The sequence below is a fragment of the Alligator mississippiensis genome, chromosome 4 (genome assembly GCF_030867095.1).
Source record: "Alligator mississippiensis isolate rAllMis1 chromosome 4, rAllMis1, whole genome shotgun sequence".
Classification (NCBI taxonomy): Eukaryota; Metazoa; Chordata; order Crocodylia; family Alligatoridae; genus Alligator; species Alligator mississippiensis.
In genome coordinates this window covers 179,380,588-179,401,066 of record NC_081827.1, presented here as the reverse complement: position 1 = coordinate 179,401,066, position 20,479 = coordinate 179,380,588, and the positions used below count along the sequence as shown (strand labels likewise).

The 20,479-nt window shown below is 38.9% G+C and overlaps 1 protein-coding gene and 1 long non-coding RNA gene across 13 annotated transcripts in view; one reads left to right on the top strand and one right to left on the bottom strand.

Annotated features, from left to right (window-relative positions):
• Positions 1-3,272: 3,272 nt before the first annotated feature.
• On the bottom strand, positions 3,273-15,138 carry LOC109284313 (uncharacterized). Its single transcript, XR_002091727.2, has 2 exons — positions 14,827-15,138; positions 3,273-14,610 (listed from the first exon to the last, which is right to left on the bottom strand). It is a non-coding gene; the product is annotated as an uncharacterized LOC109284313 (long non-coding RNA).
• IKZF2 (IKAROS family zinc finger 2) overlaps positions 13,993-20,479 on the top strand; it is a 137,845-nt gene continuing 131,358 nt past the window's right edge. For 5 of the 12 annotated variants that reach the window (XM_059727148.1, XM_059727146.1, XM_059727142.1 and 2 more), the window contains exons 1-3: positions 13,993-14,410; positions 17,061-17,109; positions 17,849-17,956. In XM_059727148.1, coding sequence (XP_059583131.1) covers positions 17,076-17,109; positions 17,849-17,956 — 142 coding nt within the window. In that variant the 5' untranslated portion in view covers positions 13,993-14,410; positions 17,061-17,075. Of the gene's footprint in view, positions 14,411-15,256; positions 15,832-17,060; positions 17,110-17,848; positions 17,957-20,479 lie in introns of those variants that run through there. The other 7 variants (XM_059727147.1, XM_059727143.1, XM_059727145.1 and 4 more) reach the window with 4 other exon arrangements.

Sequence of the window (20,479 nt, the reverse complement as noted above, 5' to 3'; positions counted from 1 at the left end):
CTTATTTGATCCCAGGGAGATTGCAGCCTTGAACTTGGCTTCCTCTTGGGGCTTGAAACAAAGCAAAGCAGAAACCATATTTTATGTTGGAGGGAAGTTGCTATTTAGATCACCAGCAGTCATGATTAGTGTGCTGTTTTTGCATTTGTGTTAAATGCAGAGCCCAGTAAAACATTTAAGTACTGGTTAAGCTGGGTTAGGTCCTTAAACTAAAAATTAAAGGAAAATATTTGTAAATTACATATAAAAAAGATGCATGAAAAAGGTAGAAGATCATTTGCTCAGTATTCTAATAGATATCAAAGTTGAAATGCACAGTCACATTTCACCACAGTTTAAAAAAAAAAGGATTGATGCAACAATGGAGGCTTCTGGTGTGACTCCATAATTAATCTTGCATTGAAAATGGAGTTTAAATTAAAATATGGATAAATTCTACTCACTAATTGAACAAAATAGATATTTTTCTGCCACCAGCACCACAATTCAGATCACTTTTAGATGGTGTCTATACTGAATACTCATGTAAATTTTAAGACATCTTCAAGACGTTTACTGTGGAACTGCCCAATTGCATTTAAACTGTCTACATGTGCGGCCCTATTAGGTTACAGTAAACTAATACAGTCCACTGCAGGTTAGTACTTGTATATACAAATACTAACCTGTGGCCAAGTTTTTTAGAGTGCACCAGTGCACATGTAGATACTGACAGGGCTGGCTGGGGCATGAGAGTGCTTCACTCCAGGGGCTGCCTGCCAGCTAGCCCTGCACTAGAGCACCCTCGTGCCCCAGCCAGCTACTCTAATGAGATGGGTCAGCAAAATCCCAGAAAGTCGAGGTGGGTCAGAGAAGCCCCAGGCTGGTGGGCTATCATCTCGGGCCCTCTGCCAGCGGGGGCTGCTCCAACCTGGCTCAACGTCCTGCAGTCCCGGACGCATATTCAAATGTGGCGCCCAGGAGCCATAAACTCCAGTGTGATAAGCACCTGAGTTAATTATTGCTTAAGATTAATTGTATGTGTAGACACGCCCTCTGTTGAACATGTAAAAAAGTTAGAAGCATGTGGAAGTGACTAAGTCCTGACATTTTTCAATTTTATCTGGTCTCATATATTTGATACTGAAATAATTAAAAAAACTCACACTTTGGACACATATAAACATAATATAACTGCAGTAATGGGTCTGAGACTAGTTTTTTGACAGAAAAATGTAAGCCACTGTATTATTTCAATCTATATATGATTCCCCAAGAATATTTTAATTGTTAAGTATTATGTTTGTGAAATTTGTCAATTTAATAAAAGAATACTCCAGAATCTTAGCTTTATATGTGCCCAATATAAAATGGTATTGGATACTTGCATATGCCATATAAGTGACCTGGAATTATTGATCACAAAGAAGGCTAGATAACAGTTTTTACGACTTCAGGTAATTAATGTAATATTAATTGAAAAAAATGAAAGAATTGCTTAGTAAAATACCAACTAGATCTCACTTTTTTTGTGCCTCTGCAGAGGTCTTATAAAGGTAGCAGTCTAGTGAATGTGATACCCAGTTTTAAAATGTCAAATATTAATAAGGTAGGTTTATACTTCAGTACAATCTGCTTTTTACATATCTGGAAACTGAGTTGTACAAATGAGTCTCTGTGCTATAACTTGTCTCCAGATGGCATTGTACTTTCAGAACAATGGTCTGAGTTCTGGAGATGTCTGTCATGAGCTCAAATTTTAAAGCATGTTGCACAAATGGCATCCCAAAATTCTAGATATGTTTGTTTGTGCGCCTCTATCCCAGGCTTGTAATCACACACACAGCACTGGAATCGCTGACCATTTACCTGCAGATGCAAATTGTTACATGCACAAACACCTAGCTGTGCAATTTTGTGAGTTTATTTTCAGAAGTCACTTTGGGAAATAAAATTTGGAAAGTTAAAAAAAAGAGTTGTTCATCTTTATGGGAGTAAAATCAAGAATTACATGACAGAGAGACAAATGCACCCAAAGCATTAAAAAAAAATTCTCATTGAGGAAGTCAACAGTAAAAGCAGAGCATTTGTGTGGACATGCATGGAGCAGGAGAGTTTACCCGTATTTTAATCATAACCCCATCATTACTTGAGATACAAGCTGAAAATCCCAAGCCACTGTGCACAATGTGTTTTATTTTTTAACATAAAAACAATTTATGGCAGAAAAAACCCAAAGTAACAGATTTTTATATGCCTGAAATCATGGCTCAGCTTTAAGCACTGAAAATCAATAAATGATGTGTAGCCATCAGCAGTGTGTACAGTGTGGCCTAATATTATTTTAATAATATTGCTGTGAAGGGGAAACATAGTGACCATTACCTTTGTGAAATGACATAGGGTGAGTATTAATATATCTCAAAATTCTCTGGATGCTAAGCTGGTACTTTCTCTTCACATGATTACTCATTTTATTTTCCATGTGAATTACAAATCTAGCAACCTTAGAAAATCAAGTTTGTTGCAATAAGAAGCGTTAGTACTACTGAGCTGATTCTCAGGTGGTATAAGTTGTTACAGCTCCATTGAAGTGAGTGACCCCCAATAGCTCTGTCCCCTGATGTATTACCAAACCTACATCTCACCTTTCTCTATTCTCCAATTCTGTGCACTCTGCAGATTCAACTTCCTCTGTGATGGATGCAAATAACATCCTTATATCCCCAGTCACAGTGAGCATGGCAGCTCATATTACCACCTCAGGCACATGAGTATCCTCCAGCTCAGGCTGTGCCAAGAAGTGCCCAATGAATATGTGGCTTCTTCATACTTAAATAAAATATATGTCTCACTTTGTTCCAGTCAGTGGAGCTCTGCTAATTTATATCAGTTGAGAATTTGGGGTGAAATCCTCATCTTCTTGTGTTGACTTTTTTCACTGGATAAAAGAACCCAAGTGTTCTAAAGCATAGGAGTCCCACATCTGGCCTTGGAAAGATTCCTCTGGTGTACAATGCAGAGAATACTAAGGCTTTTCACAGAAGACTGTAGCATAAAGGGTGAACCAGGAGTTATGTTTGGGGGCAGGAACAGCATGAGTGGACAGGATTGTCAGCAAACAGTGCTGAATTTCTTGATGTGTCTAAATTACAGAAGGGGCTGCTTTAGCTTCCAGAATAGCTCATTGTAGGTTTGGAGGACACAAACAGGATTTACATCTACCATAATCCCTCTACCAGGGGCTACAAGTCCTGTGCTGCACCCTTTAGAATTGCAGCAACACATTTGACTTTTGTGTTTTGGATCAGATTTTATTTTAGATACGAGTGTGTTTATATACAACTTATAATGCTGTTCAGCTATTATAAGCATATTATAGACATGAATAGTAGATGTTAGAGATAGTTATGAGCACACCAATAGAAAGTGTTTTAAAAAATTACAAATCATTGTTATAAGCAATATTTTGACCTGGTGGACTCTATAAGGATTAATTAGCTATTTATTAAAACATGACTGATTAGCACGTATAGAATATTTCTAAAGGTCCTTTCAATATAAACATTTTGATCTAGAAATTTTAATCTAAAATAATGATCAATAACCTAACATTTTAAATTTAAATAGAAACTATAACATGTTAAAAAAGGAAAAAATGAATCCCACCTCTCATCACCAAAACATGGGCAGAGCTGAACATGAGGCTGACATAAAAGAAAAGCACCAATTACATGAACTTAATTTTCCTCACTATATTGAGACATTAGCCAGTGCTGTAGTCAGGGACTAAACAGGACAGAATATAAGCGCTCACAGTTGAAATGTTTGCTGCCCTGACTAACAATTACTGTATTCTGTCTGGCAACTGTGATAAGAAACAGGACAACATTTTAAGGGTACCATGCTTAGATTTTGAATAATGTTGTACTATACAGTTTAGAATATTTGAAGTGCAAAATGATCATACAAGCATAAAAGGGCATACTGATTACATAAAATATAATAATATACTGTTCAGCCAAGTGACATGTTCTATGTAGAATATAATGTATGAAATCAGTAATACATAATAGCCTTGGGAAGCGTTTCAAAGACCAGACAGGATGAAAAAAATGAACATGAAACAGTGGAGTAGGATGATATTATATGACATGTACAAGCAATAAGAAAATTAGACTGAGTTTGAGGGAAGGTAAAAGTTATACATGAGTGAATCCTATAACTCAATAATGCTCAACAAATAATTAAGTAGCTACAAAATCATATATGAACTTCTCATAGAACTGCATGCAGCTTTGAATGGTATAGCCTGAAGTATTGCCACATAAATCAAGGAGGCAACAAATTTTTATAAAGCCTTAAAGATAGACTGCATGCAGTTTGGGAACCCCTAATAGTAAGATGTCAGCCAAAGTAACCAAAAGGACCTGGAGAGATCGGCCTTTAGAAGAATCAGAGATGTACGTATGTCCAGGTACATGGTACCTGAGGCAGATATTATCACTTTATACAATACGAGTGTGCGAAACAGGTAGTATTTGATTTGGATTCGGCCTGAATTGGGGACAGTGATTCAATTTGTTGATTCAGATCACTGTCCCCGATTCGATCCAGCTGAATCCAAATGTGAAGATGTGATGCTGATTCAGAGAATCGGCAATTCAGCTGTAGATGCAGCTTTAAACGTTTTTCCTTCATATCTCAAGGTACCAGGTGGGGCTTGTGAACACTGTGATGCTGGGGCGGATGGAGCATTGCCAGGAGTGTGGTGGGGGGGGCCCTGCATGCTTGGTGGCGAACCCGGAAATGGTCTGGAAATACTTCCGGTCCACTTCTGGGTCCATCGGGGAGCACGCTGGGGACCCCCTGGCTCGGTGATTGACCACAAGGGAACCCCAGGTGCCCCCCGCAGACCCAGGAGGCACCAGTCACTGAGCCAGGGGGTGTGGGGGGCCCCGCTGTGTGCTCCCCGGCAGACCGGGAAGTGGATCGGAAATGCTTCTGCTCCACTTCTGGGTCTGCTGCTGAGTGCACTGGGGAGAATGTGCTTGCAGACATATAACCCCCCCCACAAAAAAAAACAAACAAACCAACCTCCCCACCCCAAAAACAGTGCTTTTATTTAAACTCAGCGTGTTCCTGCACCGAGCCCTGTGCATATCCAACAGAGGCAGCACATTACTTCAACCCAGCTCAACCAACTTCTGTAAAGATTGGGTCCTTTAGTGGGGTTTTATTGGCCCTTTTATCTAATAGCTGTTTGAATCAGCTTTAACTAAAAGCACCAAAAAGACCCACTGAATCACCTAATCTTTAAGATACTGTAGAGCCGGGTTGAAGTAACGTGCTGCTGCTTCTGCTAAACCATGTTTTTTATGTTCTTTTTTTTTAACATCTGCTAGTATCCACAGTGACAGGATGAAATAGAGAGAGAATTATCCTCCTTCCTGCTTTAACTCATCAAAGAGAAAATTAAACACAGGAATATTTCTCCCGCTAAAAAAAACCAAACTGTTTACAAATTATGAGTTGTGAAGTGCTTCTTGCAAAATTATATGAGAGTAAAATCTGGAGACAAAGTCCTTGTATTCCTTCAGGTGAATTAAAAAAGATGATCTAAAGAATAGAAGAACTGTTCTTACTATATAATCCAAACTCCTAACAAAAGATATGAACCATTTAATCAATTGCACTGCTAGAGAGAGCCCTTTGAATGGTTCACTATAAAAATTAACATGCAGGCTTAAAAGACTGTGGTCAAATATTGTTCAATGTAATATTTAGAACTATGTAAAGAGATGCTAATCTTTTAATGTTTTAAAATGTTGCATAGCATTAATCTAAGTTACACCTCTTTACTTAAAAACTGATTATAGGAACACTTAATTTAAGGTGACCATATTTTTCACAATCAAATAACAGGACACTTTTATGGTGAAACTTTTTCTATAACCATGAAATAGTCTTACAAAAGAACACTTTTTAAAATAAACTATCTTAGGCACTTATATGACTCCCTTAATGCAAATATTTAAGAATATTGAGTATAATAATGTGTTTATTATTCTTGATGTACCCTAGTGAGGTAGGGAAATATTATCAGCCACATTTTACTGGTAAGAATCTGAAGCACAGGCTGGTCTGCCCAAGGTCACATGCGAAGTTTGTGGTAGAGCAGGGAACTGAATGCAAATCTCCCATATCCTAAATTTGCATCCTAATCCCTGAATTATACTTCATTTGAAATAGGAGATAGCATTAATGCTAGACTTATCAGTAACATATACATAATGTTTGTGGTGGAGGATTTTTCGCGTATTTTTATATTCTGAATTTAATTTGTCATGAAACATTGACCAGCCTTCATTGAAGCCCAAGAATGGCTTTGAGAGCATCTATAATTATTTGACTGTTTGCTGCAAGTTCTGTCCCACTGAATACTTGTTCCACTAGGCTATCTGCTTCTGGGAAACAGGAAGTACCTTTTATTCTCTGTAACAATGAGTCTTGGACAAACATTTTGTTTTATGCAAAAAAAAAAAAAATGCTTGAGTAATGAAATGAGGGAAATAAAGTATTTTTCTGGTATCATGAAAGAAGTTACTGAAATATCATATGAAAAAGTTGGACAGGTGAAGTAGAACCAAGACAAATGATCATTTACTTTCATTCTGTAGGCTTAGAATGGGCCTGTTCGGTTAGATTAAATGCAAATACTCTTTTACCTCCCAAATCTTTTTTTTCTGCATTTACAGAAGAACTCTAAAGGAAACTTTTATTTTGCAGTTCAAAAACATTGGCATAATATAGGCTGATCAATTTTGCTTTTCAGATAGGCTCAAGACCCTGGAAAAAGGCCCTGGAAAACTGAGAGAGGTGTAGGTATCAGACGTCTTACAAACAATCCTGTTCTGATTATATCCACAGCCTTATATTTGGTAGACTTGAGCAGATAACTTAGAGGGTGCCTACAGATGTTTAGGGGCCCTGTTCTAACTTACGGCACTTTGCACAAAGTGCCAAGAGTTAGAGCTCCGCCTCCCTCCCCTGACCAAACAGATGTTCACCTTTTGGGTCAGGGAGACTTGAGCCTGCCTGCACCAGCCCTGGCCAGCAGGTAGGGGCACTCCAGCAGCCTCCAGGGAACCTGCTAAACCACCCTTCTCCCCATCCCCCTCCCTGCCCCCAGCTCAGGAGCTGTCAACAGGGGAGGGAGAGGAAGTGGTGAGGGGAGCAAGGGAGGGATGGGAAGTGGTGCCAGCAGCTACCCCAGCTGAGGTATTGCGGAGGGATCCAGGCTGGGCCCATGAGGCGAGGGGGGCTCTGTTCCACCTCTCCCCCTCTCCTCTTTCCCCACACCCCAGCTCTGGCCAGGCAAAGCAGCTAGCAGCAGCTGCTGCAGCTCTCAAGAGGCCTTTCTGTAGCTGGGGGTTGGGGGGGGGGTGGTGCAATGCAGTAGAGCAGAGCACCCAAAGAGTTCAGAAAGGTTTTCTGCCTTTTGGAGGCCTATCTGAACCGGATCTGAAAATGCCTGAACTTTTGAAGTTCTGCCCAAGTTGTGTTACTGTTTGGTTCTTGTCATTAAAATTCTCCAGTGCTTTCTGTAGAAAAAGCATGGTGAACCTTATAATCTGGCCATATCTGAGATCTTTAAAATATTTGTGTTGCAGTGATGTATAGGAGCAAAGAACAAAAAAGATGGTTGTTGCCCCAGAGAATGTCCAGCCTGTATCTATAGTTAGGATAATTCAGATCTGTAGAATTATCCTACAGTTTTGGGATCATCCTACAAGGGTACAATTTGCATGTAAGTTTATACACTGACATGGAAACAGAAAATCTCTACATTTTTTACTGATTATGAAACAAAATGTAACCTCCATATAGCAATTAGTTTAGGTACTGGTGAATAAAGAAAAAGGGCATTCTGGTATATGTGTGTGTATTCATAAGCTATGACTTATCCTCTGTATTTAAAAAAAAGAAACAATGAAATGTTTTCTGTAAAAAAAGGGTTCATGTCACATAGAAAATGTAGAACTCAGGTGAAGAGCATGCAGGAGGAGGTGAAGTATTTTTAGGAATATTGTGTCTTCAAGACTAAAGCCTTAACTGAATAGATAAATGAAGAAAAATACAGAAATCACGTGATATATTAGCAGTGTTTTACACAGTTCCACACAAAGCATCTGTTGCTTTTGAAAGCCTAACCAACCCTAGTGTGCAGAGAGAGCAGTGGAACTATTCACAAATTTAGTATTCAGATTACATACTCAGACTGTTCAGCAGTTCTCCATGCAATGAATGCCCATATACAACTATAGTAACAGACACAGATCTACAGTTTATGAGTTCTATGAGCTATCATGAATGTTGTGCTTCTTCATAAATTACATGTGTGTGTCCTGTTTTAATAGGAATGAGTGTATATGCTTTTTAGTGAAATACAAGTAGGTACAGCTGCATCTCTTTCAGAATAAGTAGGAAATATTCTACAGCTATTTAGGGATGTTCATTATTTCCTTTTATACATCTTGTTTATTGATGCTGGTATATATAAAAATAAAACAGTGTTCTAGCATAATTATAAGAGAGAAGGGTATAAGGTATGGATTAGTACTCATACAGTTTTAGGTTGTCAAATCCAAATTAGGTGAATAATCATCTATATTTTTTTTTCAAAGTTTGATACAATTTGTCTTAAAAGTAGCCCATATATAATAACTCACTCAAATGGTAGGTAAGGCTTTATAAAGTCTATCGATCTGGTGCTGTATTCAGAGGAAGTGCTTGGAGTTATGGAACTCAACAGTTTGCTGTTTGCTTATTTGCAAAGTAACCAAAATAAAAATGTATCTGAAACTTTCATTGTGGTAACAAAAGTTTTGTTAGAACCTAATAAACACAATTTAATGGATGATTCCTAGAATTCCTTGGCCTTATTATAGCCAAAAAGAAAAGGACCCTTATGGGATTTATCTGATTACACGTTCAGGGATAGTTTGAATGCTTTGGGTCGTTTCTGTGTATAAAGACACAAAAACTTCTATTGGATTAATAGTCTCATAACATATCCATCACTGAGGTATCTAAAAGTGCCCTTAAGTGCCCTAAGAAATGAATTAATATATTGTCATAACACCACTCTTTAATGGGGAAGTATTATTGTCCCTAATATACATGGAATCTGTGGCAGAGATTGAAACTGAACCCAGAACTCCTGATTCCCCTGTTTAGTGCTCTAACCTCAAGATCATCACAATTGCTTTAATGACTATCATTCCCTGGAGTACCCAGGTCTCAAGTCCTGAGCTGAGGCTGAGTTGAATTTTTCACTTGAAACACAGCCTGTGATTCCAGACAAGTATCATAATATAATTACCAGATTTTAATGTTTTTGGTCCTAGAATTACTGAAACTAATTTTAAAATTCTTTCCTTCCCTCCCTCCAATTTTTCCTTTGGTTACATTGTACTTTTTCAAAACGTGCTTATTATTTGAAAAGTTATGGAGGAACCAAAACAAAAATTAATAAAGTGTAGTAAAAAATAAGAGAAGGCTAGATGAGCTGGGTTCTGACTACTTTAATTAGTTAATTACTTTAATTATTTAATTCTGGCTATTTATTCATCAAGATAGTTGACTGTTAGCAGAGATCATTGAAATTTTCAAGTTTCAAAATTTTGATGAAAAATATCACCAAAAATGTTCATAAGGCAAAAAATAAGAAAAAATATTCCAATTATATTTTTATATTTCCATGCACTTTATGACCATCCTACAGAGCTGATCAAAGTTGAAAAAATGTTGATCAATTTTTGAATTTAGGAAAAAAAAATACCAATGTTTACCATATTTTTCTTTCTTGGTATTATTTTCCTCTGTTGAAGGGGCAGCAAAAACTTGTTCAGGCCAGGGAAATTAACTCCTTGTGTGGATAATATCCTCAAATAAGAGTTGTTTTTATAAATTACTTCATAAGATCAGAACTTAATAGGTTACTCTTATTCTGAAATAGAGTCTCTACAAGGGTAGTTGTACCAGCATAGCTAAAAACAGGCATAATTTTGCCACTGTAATTCTGCCTGTCTATTTTCCCAATGTAGACAGGCCACGTTTAGTTGTTAGAGCATAGGCGTGGGAAATAAAAGATCTGCTTTCTAGGCTCATTTTTTTTAGTACTACTGTATGTGGCCTTGGGCCAGTCACTTAACTTTCCTTCCTTCTCCTACGCAACATGCAAACAATAAAGCCTATCTTGCTCACAGATGTTTTGCAATGTTTACTTAGCTAATAGGTCTTGAATGCTTGGGTTGTGTACAGAAATATATACTACCCTTATTAGTGTCTTTGATTTCTGTACCCATTTTATTAGTACATTTTTAATAATATCTTGACTGAGGAGCTGGACAACAAAATGCTTTATGGGGTACTTTGATATGGTGCAAAGTACCTCAGATACTGGACTTGGGTTTTACTTTATTGCTTATAATTTATGTATCTACCATTTTTACTGAATATTTATGAATTAAAATTATAATGATAATCATCTTGATGTAGACACCCAGCATGGGTGATTTGAGCTCAAACAATGAAGTTTGGTAAAGTTATCAGCAACTGATAATACAGTATCTCTAAGTACATATTAGGTATGCAGGCAAAGCTGGTAGTCCTGTCTATAGATAAGGTTGTTCAGCTTTGCTATAACACTGTATTTTCAGTTGCTTTTTGCCAAACTTTAATTGTTTAGGCTGAAATTCTCCAGGCTGGTTGTTTGACTCAAGATGATCTATCTATATATATATTTTAATTTTAAATTCAGTTTAATTCAGTTTTAAAAAGTCTCATTTGGAAGATTAGGAGAGAGTACCTAGTTTTGCCAAGCTTTTTCTTTTAATCTTATAACTATTTTATTAAGAACTTCTAGTGTCTGTACCATTGAGCAGGGACTTGAAATGTGGTAGGGGAGTTCAAGGATGTGCTTTTTTTTCCTGTGCCCAGGAGAAACTGCCCAAGTTTGGTGAAGTTATGAGCTAGTAGGAAAAAATATCATTTTGCATGTCCACAGTTGATCCATGTTAAGTGTTTGGCAGCTGGATTCTGTGACAGTTCCATCTGCGCTGAGTATGCTTCATCCCAGAACTGCCAGGGTTGCAATTTCTGCTCCTGACAGCTATGGGCTGGTATGGCACCAGGCACCAAAACTCAGAGCAAAGAGACTGTCTGTCTCAGCTGGTCAGTATATTCTTCCTGTTAGTGAGGCAGTATGGTGGGGGAAGCTGATGGACTTAGTGCAGAGAGGTCAAGAAGTGGACTAGAGTGGGGAGGGGAGCAGTGGAGGGAAGAAATTGGGACAAGGAGCTTTACGGGGAGACTGAGAACTGGGGCAAGGAGCTGTTGGACAAGGGGAGTGGTGTTTGAAGCTTGGAGAAAAGACTGGGATTGAGAGCTGGGAGGGAGTGTAGGGGAGGGGCATAGAAGACCAATGGGGGAAAAATGGGACTGGGACAAGGAGTGGGAACATGAAACCACAGAGAATATTGGATCTAGGGAGCGTAGAAGAAAAACCTAGGACTGTTATGACAAAGAACCTAGAATGGTGGAACCTAGGACCAGCTACCAATGTGTCTGGGCTAAGGAGCCAGTAGTAGAGGTATAGGACGGTTGAATCTGGCTTTGGGCAAACAGGCAGAAGGGCTTGGACCTCTAAAGTACACTTCTCAGCAGAACCTGGAAGGAACCCAAGGCTCCCAAATCCACAACCATGCAAACTCCATAAACACACAGCACTACCCATGTGTTTGTGTAATATATATATTATTCAAAACACTAAAATAGAACAACCCTCTGCACACAGTACTCCCCCTTGGGAAAGGATGAGAGAACAAACACATGACAGAAGTTACTCACATCACTTCATGCACTACTAGAAGGCACTCGGAGATTATGGTGATAATTGTGGGATGGGAACTTTAGTGGAATAAATAAAATAATCTCACTATTCGTCTACTCTCAGCAAACACCTATGAAACCCACTGACAATACTGTGTGCCTCATCCCCCTCTAGTGGTTGGTGAAAGGATGACATCCTACTACTTAAATTAGTGCCTTATTATTTAAATGGCAGAGCCTTAATCTCAATACTTGTTAACTTCTGAGGGTTCAAATGTTATGTATTTAATAATTTATAGTATCATTTGATACAATAAATAAGTGGTAGTTTGGAAGTAAGTCTGAACTGTTCCCCCTTATGTCAATATTGTGTTAACCCTGATGCCTAATTATATTGCAAATATTCCTATATTTCACTCATTTAAAGCACACTAGAAGAAAAGGACTGTTCTTATTGGGCCCCAATCAAACTTAAATTAAAGACAATGGAATGACCCTATTGATTTCAGTGGACTCTGGATCAAATCCCATGTAAAGATCTTTACAGCCTATATCTCACTTTAACATATTTTTGCATCATATTTAAATATTGTCTGCCTTGTGAATTGTCTTGGGAAAATGCTATCCATCTCCCACAGCCAGTATCAGTCTCTATATCTATATATCTATATCTGAACCAAGAGAAACATATTAATTCTCTTTTTCTCCAAGGAGAATCTTTTTCTAGCCTCCTGTTTTACATATGCAACGAATGCTCTTTTAGACAGTAGTAATAGCAGTAATAATAATGGTAGTAGGAATAATAGTAGTAATGCTAATAATGGTAAAAGGAATAATGGTAATATTAGTAATAGTAGTAATGGTAATAGTAATAATAGGAGTAATGGTAATAATTAGGGATCCTGGTTTTCTCTGATTTAAAAAAATCCCGTTTTTGCTTAAAAAGGTAACCAAATCCACATTTTTCCTGTGATTTAAATGAAACACCACCAATATATAGAGATATATAGAGAGAGAGTTGTTTAATCTTAATCATGGGAAAATGTGGATTTGGGGTTACTTTTTTTAACTGAAAATTGGGGATTTTTTAAATCGGAGAAAACCAGGATCCCTGGTAATAATGGTAATATGAATGATAGTAATAGCAATAATATAATAGTAACAGTAATTATTAGTAACAGTAATAATGGTAATAGAAGAAATAGTGATAATAGTAATAGTGATAGTAATAATGGTAATATGAATTATAATAATGGGGATAGTGGGAATAGTAATAATAATGAGAATGGTAATAATAGTAATGGTAATAGGAATGATAATAATTGCAATAATGTTAATAGTAATAATAATGGAAATAATGGGAATAAGAGTAATAGTAATGGTAATAGTAGCAATAGTGATAATAGTAGGAATGGTAATATGAATGATAATAATTGTAATCATGGTAATAGGAATACTAGTAATTGGAGTGCTGGAACATTTCATGTCGTGCTTCCTGCCCCTTCTCCTGTCGCCCGTAATTATGGCAGAGCCGATAAACAAAGTTGCAGAGCTGGCGAGTCCAGCGCAGCACAGGACTTTGACACCGCCTGCCACTTGCCGTGTGTGTCCCTGCGCCCAGAGCTCCCTTTGTGTCGTCGGCCAGGTGTGCGGCCGCACGTCCCCGGGCAGCGGCCGCGCACTGACATGACAGCCAGGCCCCGCGCCCCGCCGGGTGGGCGCCGAGACGTGCCGGGGCTCGGCTCTGAGCAAGACACGTCGTCATCCGAGCCGGGCCGCCCTCGCGCCCCGGGCATCCGCGCTGCTTGGCAGGGCAGAAGGGAAGCGAGCAGGAAAGTTTAAAAATAGAAGTGCTGAATCATGACTCCGAGAGCCGGCGGGGGGGGGCAGGGGGGGGAGTTAAGTTCATTCAGGCAGCAAAGAAAGAAACGCAGCCCGGCTTTTTCCTCGGGCCGGGAGGCTGTAATGGCTCTCGGGAGCGGGCGGCCGTCATCCGCGCGCTCCGCCGCACCTCAACCTTGAGAGCCTGTGCGGGGAGAGGGGAGAGGGAGCGCGCGTGTGCGTGTGCCCGCGTGTGTGTGTGTGTGTGTGTGTGTGCGCGCGGCGGGGAGCGGCAGAAGCAGCACTTGTCCTGTAATCGATTGCCGAGCGCGCGGAGCGGCGCTGCCAGCGCACACACACACATACACACACATACACACGCACACAGGCGCGCACGCCCTCCCCGCGCCGCCTCTCCCGGCTCGGGGTGTCTGGGAGCGCGGCTGCCTGGGCGAGATGTGTGATGTGTGCGCGCCCGCCCGCCGGATCGGTTTCTCGGGGTTTGACCAGCTGTCCCAGGCTAACCCTGCTCTCTGAAGATGGAGGAAGTAAAAACAGGATTACCCTTAGCTACAGATCCACTGCCTTAGTTTCCATAACCAACTGCAGTGCACAAACACACAGTCCTTGGGCAAGAGAGAGAGAGGCAGAGGCGACCCCAATAAAAACACAAACAAAAGGGTGATGGAAGTGATTCACTGCATGCACTGCTGAGGTAAATCTTCGCTTGGCTCTTTTTTTCTTCTTTTCTTTCTTAATTTTTTTTTTCCTTGCAAGGGGGAGATCAGCTCTTGTCTGCTTCGTGCTGTGTGCTTCCTAAGCCGGCTGTCTCGGCGTGGGCATGGAGCTGCTTGGCAAAGCCGAGGGGTCGCCCAGGAAAGTGCAATTATGTAGCATCTCCGGAATGACTTGTTGCTGTTAAGCCATAATAACAATAATAAATAGATGCGTCTGTGCACAGAGGCGGCTTTGGAGGCAGGGGAGAAGCCTGCTCATTTGGGCAAAGAAGGAGCGACTGCCTCTGAAGGGTATTGGGGTTTGGAAATGTCTGGGTGCCCCCTCCCACCCCCTACCCCCTTTCTCTTTTTAAGATCTGGTTTCTGGGATGTTAATCGATTAATCAGTTCTCACCTCTAGAAACTGCTGACAGGGGTTGGAATTGCAATTTGCAGAAGCCTCCTCTTCTAGCAGCAACTCCTCAGAAGAGAGATCCAGGTCCTTTATTTTTTTTAATTACTGCCATGACACTCACGGTATTTAAAAAAAAAAAAAAAGGCAGGACTTAAATTACTTTGACAGGTTCTGCTCTGGAAGGGGAGAGACGGAGATGAAATTGAGATCTCTCTCTTTTGCCAAGGGCCAAAAACAATCCTGTGAAGTTGGCCTAGGTTTCTTGCTCTCTGTGTCTCTGTGTGTTGTCTTTTATTTTTATTTTATCTCCCGTCTTGTTCCTCCCCCCACTCCCCAAATGCCAAATCCCCCTCCTCCCCCCCCCCCTTCCCCTCCAGTTTTCTTGTCGATTCTTAAGGAACCGGTGGATCAAGTTTTTCTCTCTCCTGGTTAATCGCATTGCTGTAGCACTGGCTGACCTCTCTCCCTCCCTCCCTCTCTCTCTCTCTCTCTCTCTCTCTCTCTCTCTTTTTGTTCTTCATCTTCCTTGAAAGTATTTGCCATTCCTGAGTGAGTTTCCCAACAAGATCATCCCAGAGAGGGGGAAAGGCTTCTCCTGGCTCATTTCTCTTTAGTTTCCCTACTGATCCTTTGCTCTGAATGTCCTACCTGTAAGTTTCGGGGGAGGGGACGTCTCTGGGGGTGGATTTTTTTCCTCTCTCCTTTTTGATCAAACTTTCCCCATCTTGCTGTACCTTCAGCACGAACATAACTAGCTCTCCATTCCTCTGGGAATCAAGGATTAGCAGCTGGGGTCTGCCATCAAAACCTAGAAATGGTGATCAAACTTCTTTTTCCCAACAATCAAAGAAATTTTTCCTTTTGTTATGTATGTTTCATTTTTTGCTTACTTCCTCCCCTTGCTTTCCTTCCAGTTCATTGGCTGGGATGATCTTTCCCTGTTGCTCCTGACATTTCTTTCTTTTCCTCAATGAGTCTGTCTACTTGTACTAAGGGAAAGATAAGGTAATTTTGAAAAGGCTGTTGTCCATTTAGAAACTTTGAGAGAGCATGTTTTAAAAAAAACAAAACAAAAAGCTTTGTAAAAATCAGTAATTGAGAGAGTTTGATAGTAACTGTGTATGTTGAAATGTACGTGTTATGTACTGACTGTCTTGGAAATTTGATCTCTCTTATACAAAAAAGAAACACAGAGAAAAATATTTATTTATGTTTTTTGGGGGTGGGGGTGGTACAAGAGGGAGGGAAGTGGTTTTGGAGACAAGAAGTGAAGCTGCCTGTTTTCCAGTAAGTAATGGAGAAATTCCAGGAGCCAGGGCTAAATATACTTGGCGATCAATACAGAAATGGCTCATTGTGAATAATTTAGCTGCCTGGTGCAGTGAGAGTTTTGAAACTAAAGGCAAAAAAGGGGCTGTAGAGGGAGAGGGGATATAACATTCTCTTCGGGTCATGTCAGTTTCTTAACTTTTCTACTTAAAAGAATATAGTTATGATTATTGATCTTTTTTTTTTTTTATCAAATGATAGCTAGGGGGTGTCATCCTATACAGTTACTTGGGTTTCTGGAAAGTAATAGCTTACTCTGTGTCAGCAGAGTGCTTCCAGAAACTTTGAGATTGCCTCACACCACAAAATGCATGATCTAGAAATATTAAATGTGACATTCAGACCCACAGTGTGGCAGATGACTGGGGTTACAACAAACAGGTGCGTGCATGTGTAAGAGAGAGATGGCAGCTGAAGACAAAGGGTTGTAATGATTCTAAAAGGAACACGGAAATGGAAGGTTTTTGTTTTATTCTGAACACAGTGAACTGACAATGGAATAAGTGTGAATAGAGATATCACTATAATATCAATACCTTCCAAGACTGTTGTGGCTATGAGACCTGATAACTGATAAGGCATTAAAATCCCAAACACTTTGCCCTCCCAATTGATTCTTAAAGCAGGTAAAACTACAATTAACGGAGAACAAATAGTATCTCAGTACAGTTCATCCATAAGCCAAGTTAGTGCTTCTGCCCCATCTGCAGCAGCATCAGATCATTTGCAGAAGGGGTTCAGTGATTTGATGAGCACATGCAGTGCACTTGTATGTATCTCTAGGTAATGGTTGCATCAGCACCAACAGCAAAATGGGCAACTACTGAGGGCTTTTAGTAAGTTTAATCATTTAATGGCTGATACCAATAGGCATCTTTGACTGTGTGTACCTTTTTGCTTTGCAGCACTGCACTTTGACTATGGAAGCAGAGGCTACTGATGGATATATAACATGTAAGTAGTAATTTTGTTGATTTGACTTCCTTCTTCCAATATCTCTACATAAAGTGTCATGGAAGCATGAAAGTCTGTCATTTTGTACTGTCACTATTATTATAAGAAATTGCTTGGAGTAGTAATGCTAAATAATAAAGTTTGGGTAGTTCTTTACAAGACTGTTATGTACTTAAATGGTTCCTAAGGGTGAATGAATCTTCTATAAGACTTAAGAGTTTACTTTATGACAACATAGATTAGAAACAAAATGTCAGTATTTATATTGCCATAAATTTTTAGCTATACATTTCATTTTCCCATTTCCTTGTCAGGGAATGTTGTTCAACTCCCAGCTAACTGAAAGCTGTGAATCCAAATTTAAGTGGAAGGTCTTTACCTCAGGATGACACTTTATTCCTTTCCTGATCAGCCCTGATTCACACTTAGTAGTCTGGTGTTTGGAAATGGGCAAAAGAATAGTTTTCATTTTTGTTCATTCAAGACAACAGTATTTTTAAAACTGCTTTTGGGATCAATAACAGCAGATTGGTGGGAACTCTTTGATTTTTTTTTCTTTTTTTAAAGAATCAAATACTAGTCTGCAGCCCCCAAGGAATCATATTTTAATTGGCTGTGGGAGACTTAAAATTGGAAGAAAAGCAAGGGTGAGGGAAGTAATAGAAGCTGAATCCTTTATAATTTGGTAGTTTTATTGAGGTATTGGACAGAAACTTACAAGTGATTTGTTTAATGAAAGCAGGTGACAATGAGCTTTCCCCTGAAAGGGAGCACTCCCACATGGCTATTGACCTCACCTCAAGCACACCCAATGGGCAGCATACCTCACCGAGTCACATGACAAGCAGTAAGTCTTTTTTTTTAAATATGTTTCTCTCTAGCATTATATTTGAATTAGTTTGGTCTGTGGGTTCCTCATTTAGTTTACTGGATTGAAACGCAGTGCTGAAGGGTTTGCTAAGAAAAGAAGGGAAGGCACAACAGATTTGTTCTTGTTCATTAGTGTCTCATGAATATGAGCCTGATTAGTAGTCTAGACAATACCAAGGTGGCATATGAGAGCTGGTCTTTACCTGTGCCAGGTAGGAAACACTTGGCTTTACTGATTCTTGTTTTGTTTTAACTGGTTTTAAGAATAGGTTGTTAGCATGATTACAAAAATAGCTTGAAATAGGGTTATTTAAAACGTGAAAAAGTTTTCATTCCCCAGAGGCTTTATTCAAGGAAAATCTAAAGTTATGTTATGTAGCAGGGTATATTTTACTATTCTGCATAGAATGTCACCATTCTGTTCCATAGCCCTTGTTTCAAACTTCAGAAAATGGACAGTTTAATTGGGAAATTTGTAAAACTCATTCACTAGCTATCGCTGACAAATTGAAAGGGTTTCTTTAAAAATGCCAAGAGTGAAACTGAAAAATTCAAAGAGATCTGTGAAAGTAAGAGGAGAACCAAGTGCAGCTAATGTTTGTTTGTTTTAAATGGGTTTTTTAACACTTTCAATGAAACAGCATCTTTAACTTACATTGGAGCATGGAAAAGTGCAATTTATATGCACTTCCTAAAAACACCACTTTTTATATTAACAATAGAGCTTGTTTCACTGTTGATTACAATGCCTTACCAGAGTATTTATCTTAAAGTGCTCCAATACCTGAATCCAAAAGTAATTTAAAATATGGTGTTTACTTTTAGTGAGTTTTTCTTTTCTCTGTGATACACACAAGAGAAAATGAGTATGAGAGTGGATAAATATATACACAAAAAGATATGTTTGAACTATTCTCTAAATATTCTGAAAGAAAAATAGGGCCTTTAGAAAGATCTCATTGAAGATAATACATTTGGTATTGTTACAAAGTCTTTCATACTGAGAGGATGGTGTTACTTTCATTTAATAATTTCTCCTTTCCTCCTCCAAATTATGAGTAAAGTGGATTTTATGAGCCTTTAAAACTGGGGGTTATTATGAAGATCTCCAATTATATACACGTTGCTAGAGAATATGATTGCTAATACTCTGGATTGAACTTTATATGACAACCTACCATAATTCAGCATCTTTAGACAATTCCAGTCCTGCTGCCGTGGGATTCTGATATATTTTATTATGTTGTAAAAGTTTTACTACTCACTTTCTTCATTTTCTTTGTTTCCTTTTTTATTAATGGGAAAGCTTTAGGGGGGGGGGGGGAGGGGGAAGCCCTAGCTGCTTTAAATCTTCTTTATCATATAGACTAAAATTTAGGGTCAAGTTAATGAATAAAAGGATGTATGCCAAATTCAAGCAAAATATATTAATGTGCTAAATATTTTAACATCTGCATTCATTGTGTTAAGGTTTTCAATGATTATTCTATATTATCTTTAGTTCTTTTAATGGGCAGGTGCTAGGTACAGCACAGGCACAGTCCTAGCAGTGTTGGCAAAAATTCTTTTGCATGTGCTGTTATATTAATTTTGCATGTCTGTAAATAGTTTTCCATACTGCTGCCCTATTTTAAGGATACACTTCAGTGGTCGAATTTAGGGCTCCATTTAGTGTTACGAATCAAGGGAAAACTTGAGCCGGGAAGCAGGACTTTTGTGTGAATGGAGACTACAATGTTATTTTTATGACACTTCTTGTGATTTCATTATACAACTATATATATTTGTAATTAAACATCAGAATACTTCAAACAGCATTTGCTTTGTCCTCTGTTAAAACATCTGATATGCATTAAAAGTTGTCAGGTCTTTGTTGTGGTTGCTTATGTCAGTTATCTGGTACTAAGGGTCAAATTCTCAATGCAGCGTATACCTTCCAAATAAGTAGCCTGTGCACTGCCACTTGCTCTGGTGGGGAAAGAATCCTTTTCTATTTTCCAGCCAGAGATTCAGTTGCTCCTGGATCTGCTACATTTCCCTCTGCAAGGAAATTAGAGGCTTAAAAGGTGTTTTAGCAGGTGGCCTAGATGGCTTTCTCATCTCCAGGCCTAGAATCAAAGAAAGATTTTAAGAAAATGGAGTCAGAACAATTGTAAATATTAAACCCAATATTCTAATATTTGGAAGTGGTTAAAACTTCAGTGAGCTTTTAAAGATGGTTTATAACAGCACAAAAAAGTTATTAAGGACTAAGTAGTAATTTAATAATAAAATAAGCATTGTCTTCTGAGTGAATTGCTACACGTAATAAGGCTATTGCAATTCTCAGTGTTGGGGAATAATAACAGTATCTGACCAAACGGCTACTGGGATGACTGTACCAAGTGTAAGTGAATTCAAAAGCAGTATTTAAAAGTTAGAATCTGTTACAGAGAAGTCAGACAAGAGCTTATTATAAGATAGCCCATATTGTATTCCTACCAATCGGAGACGACCGTTC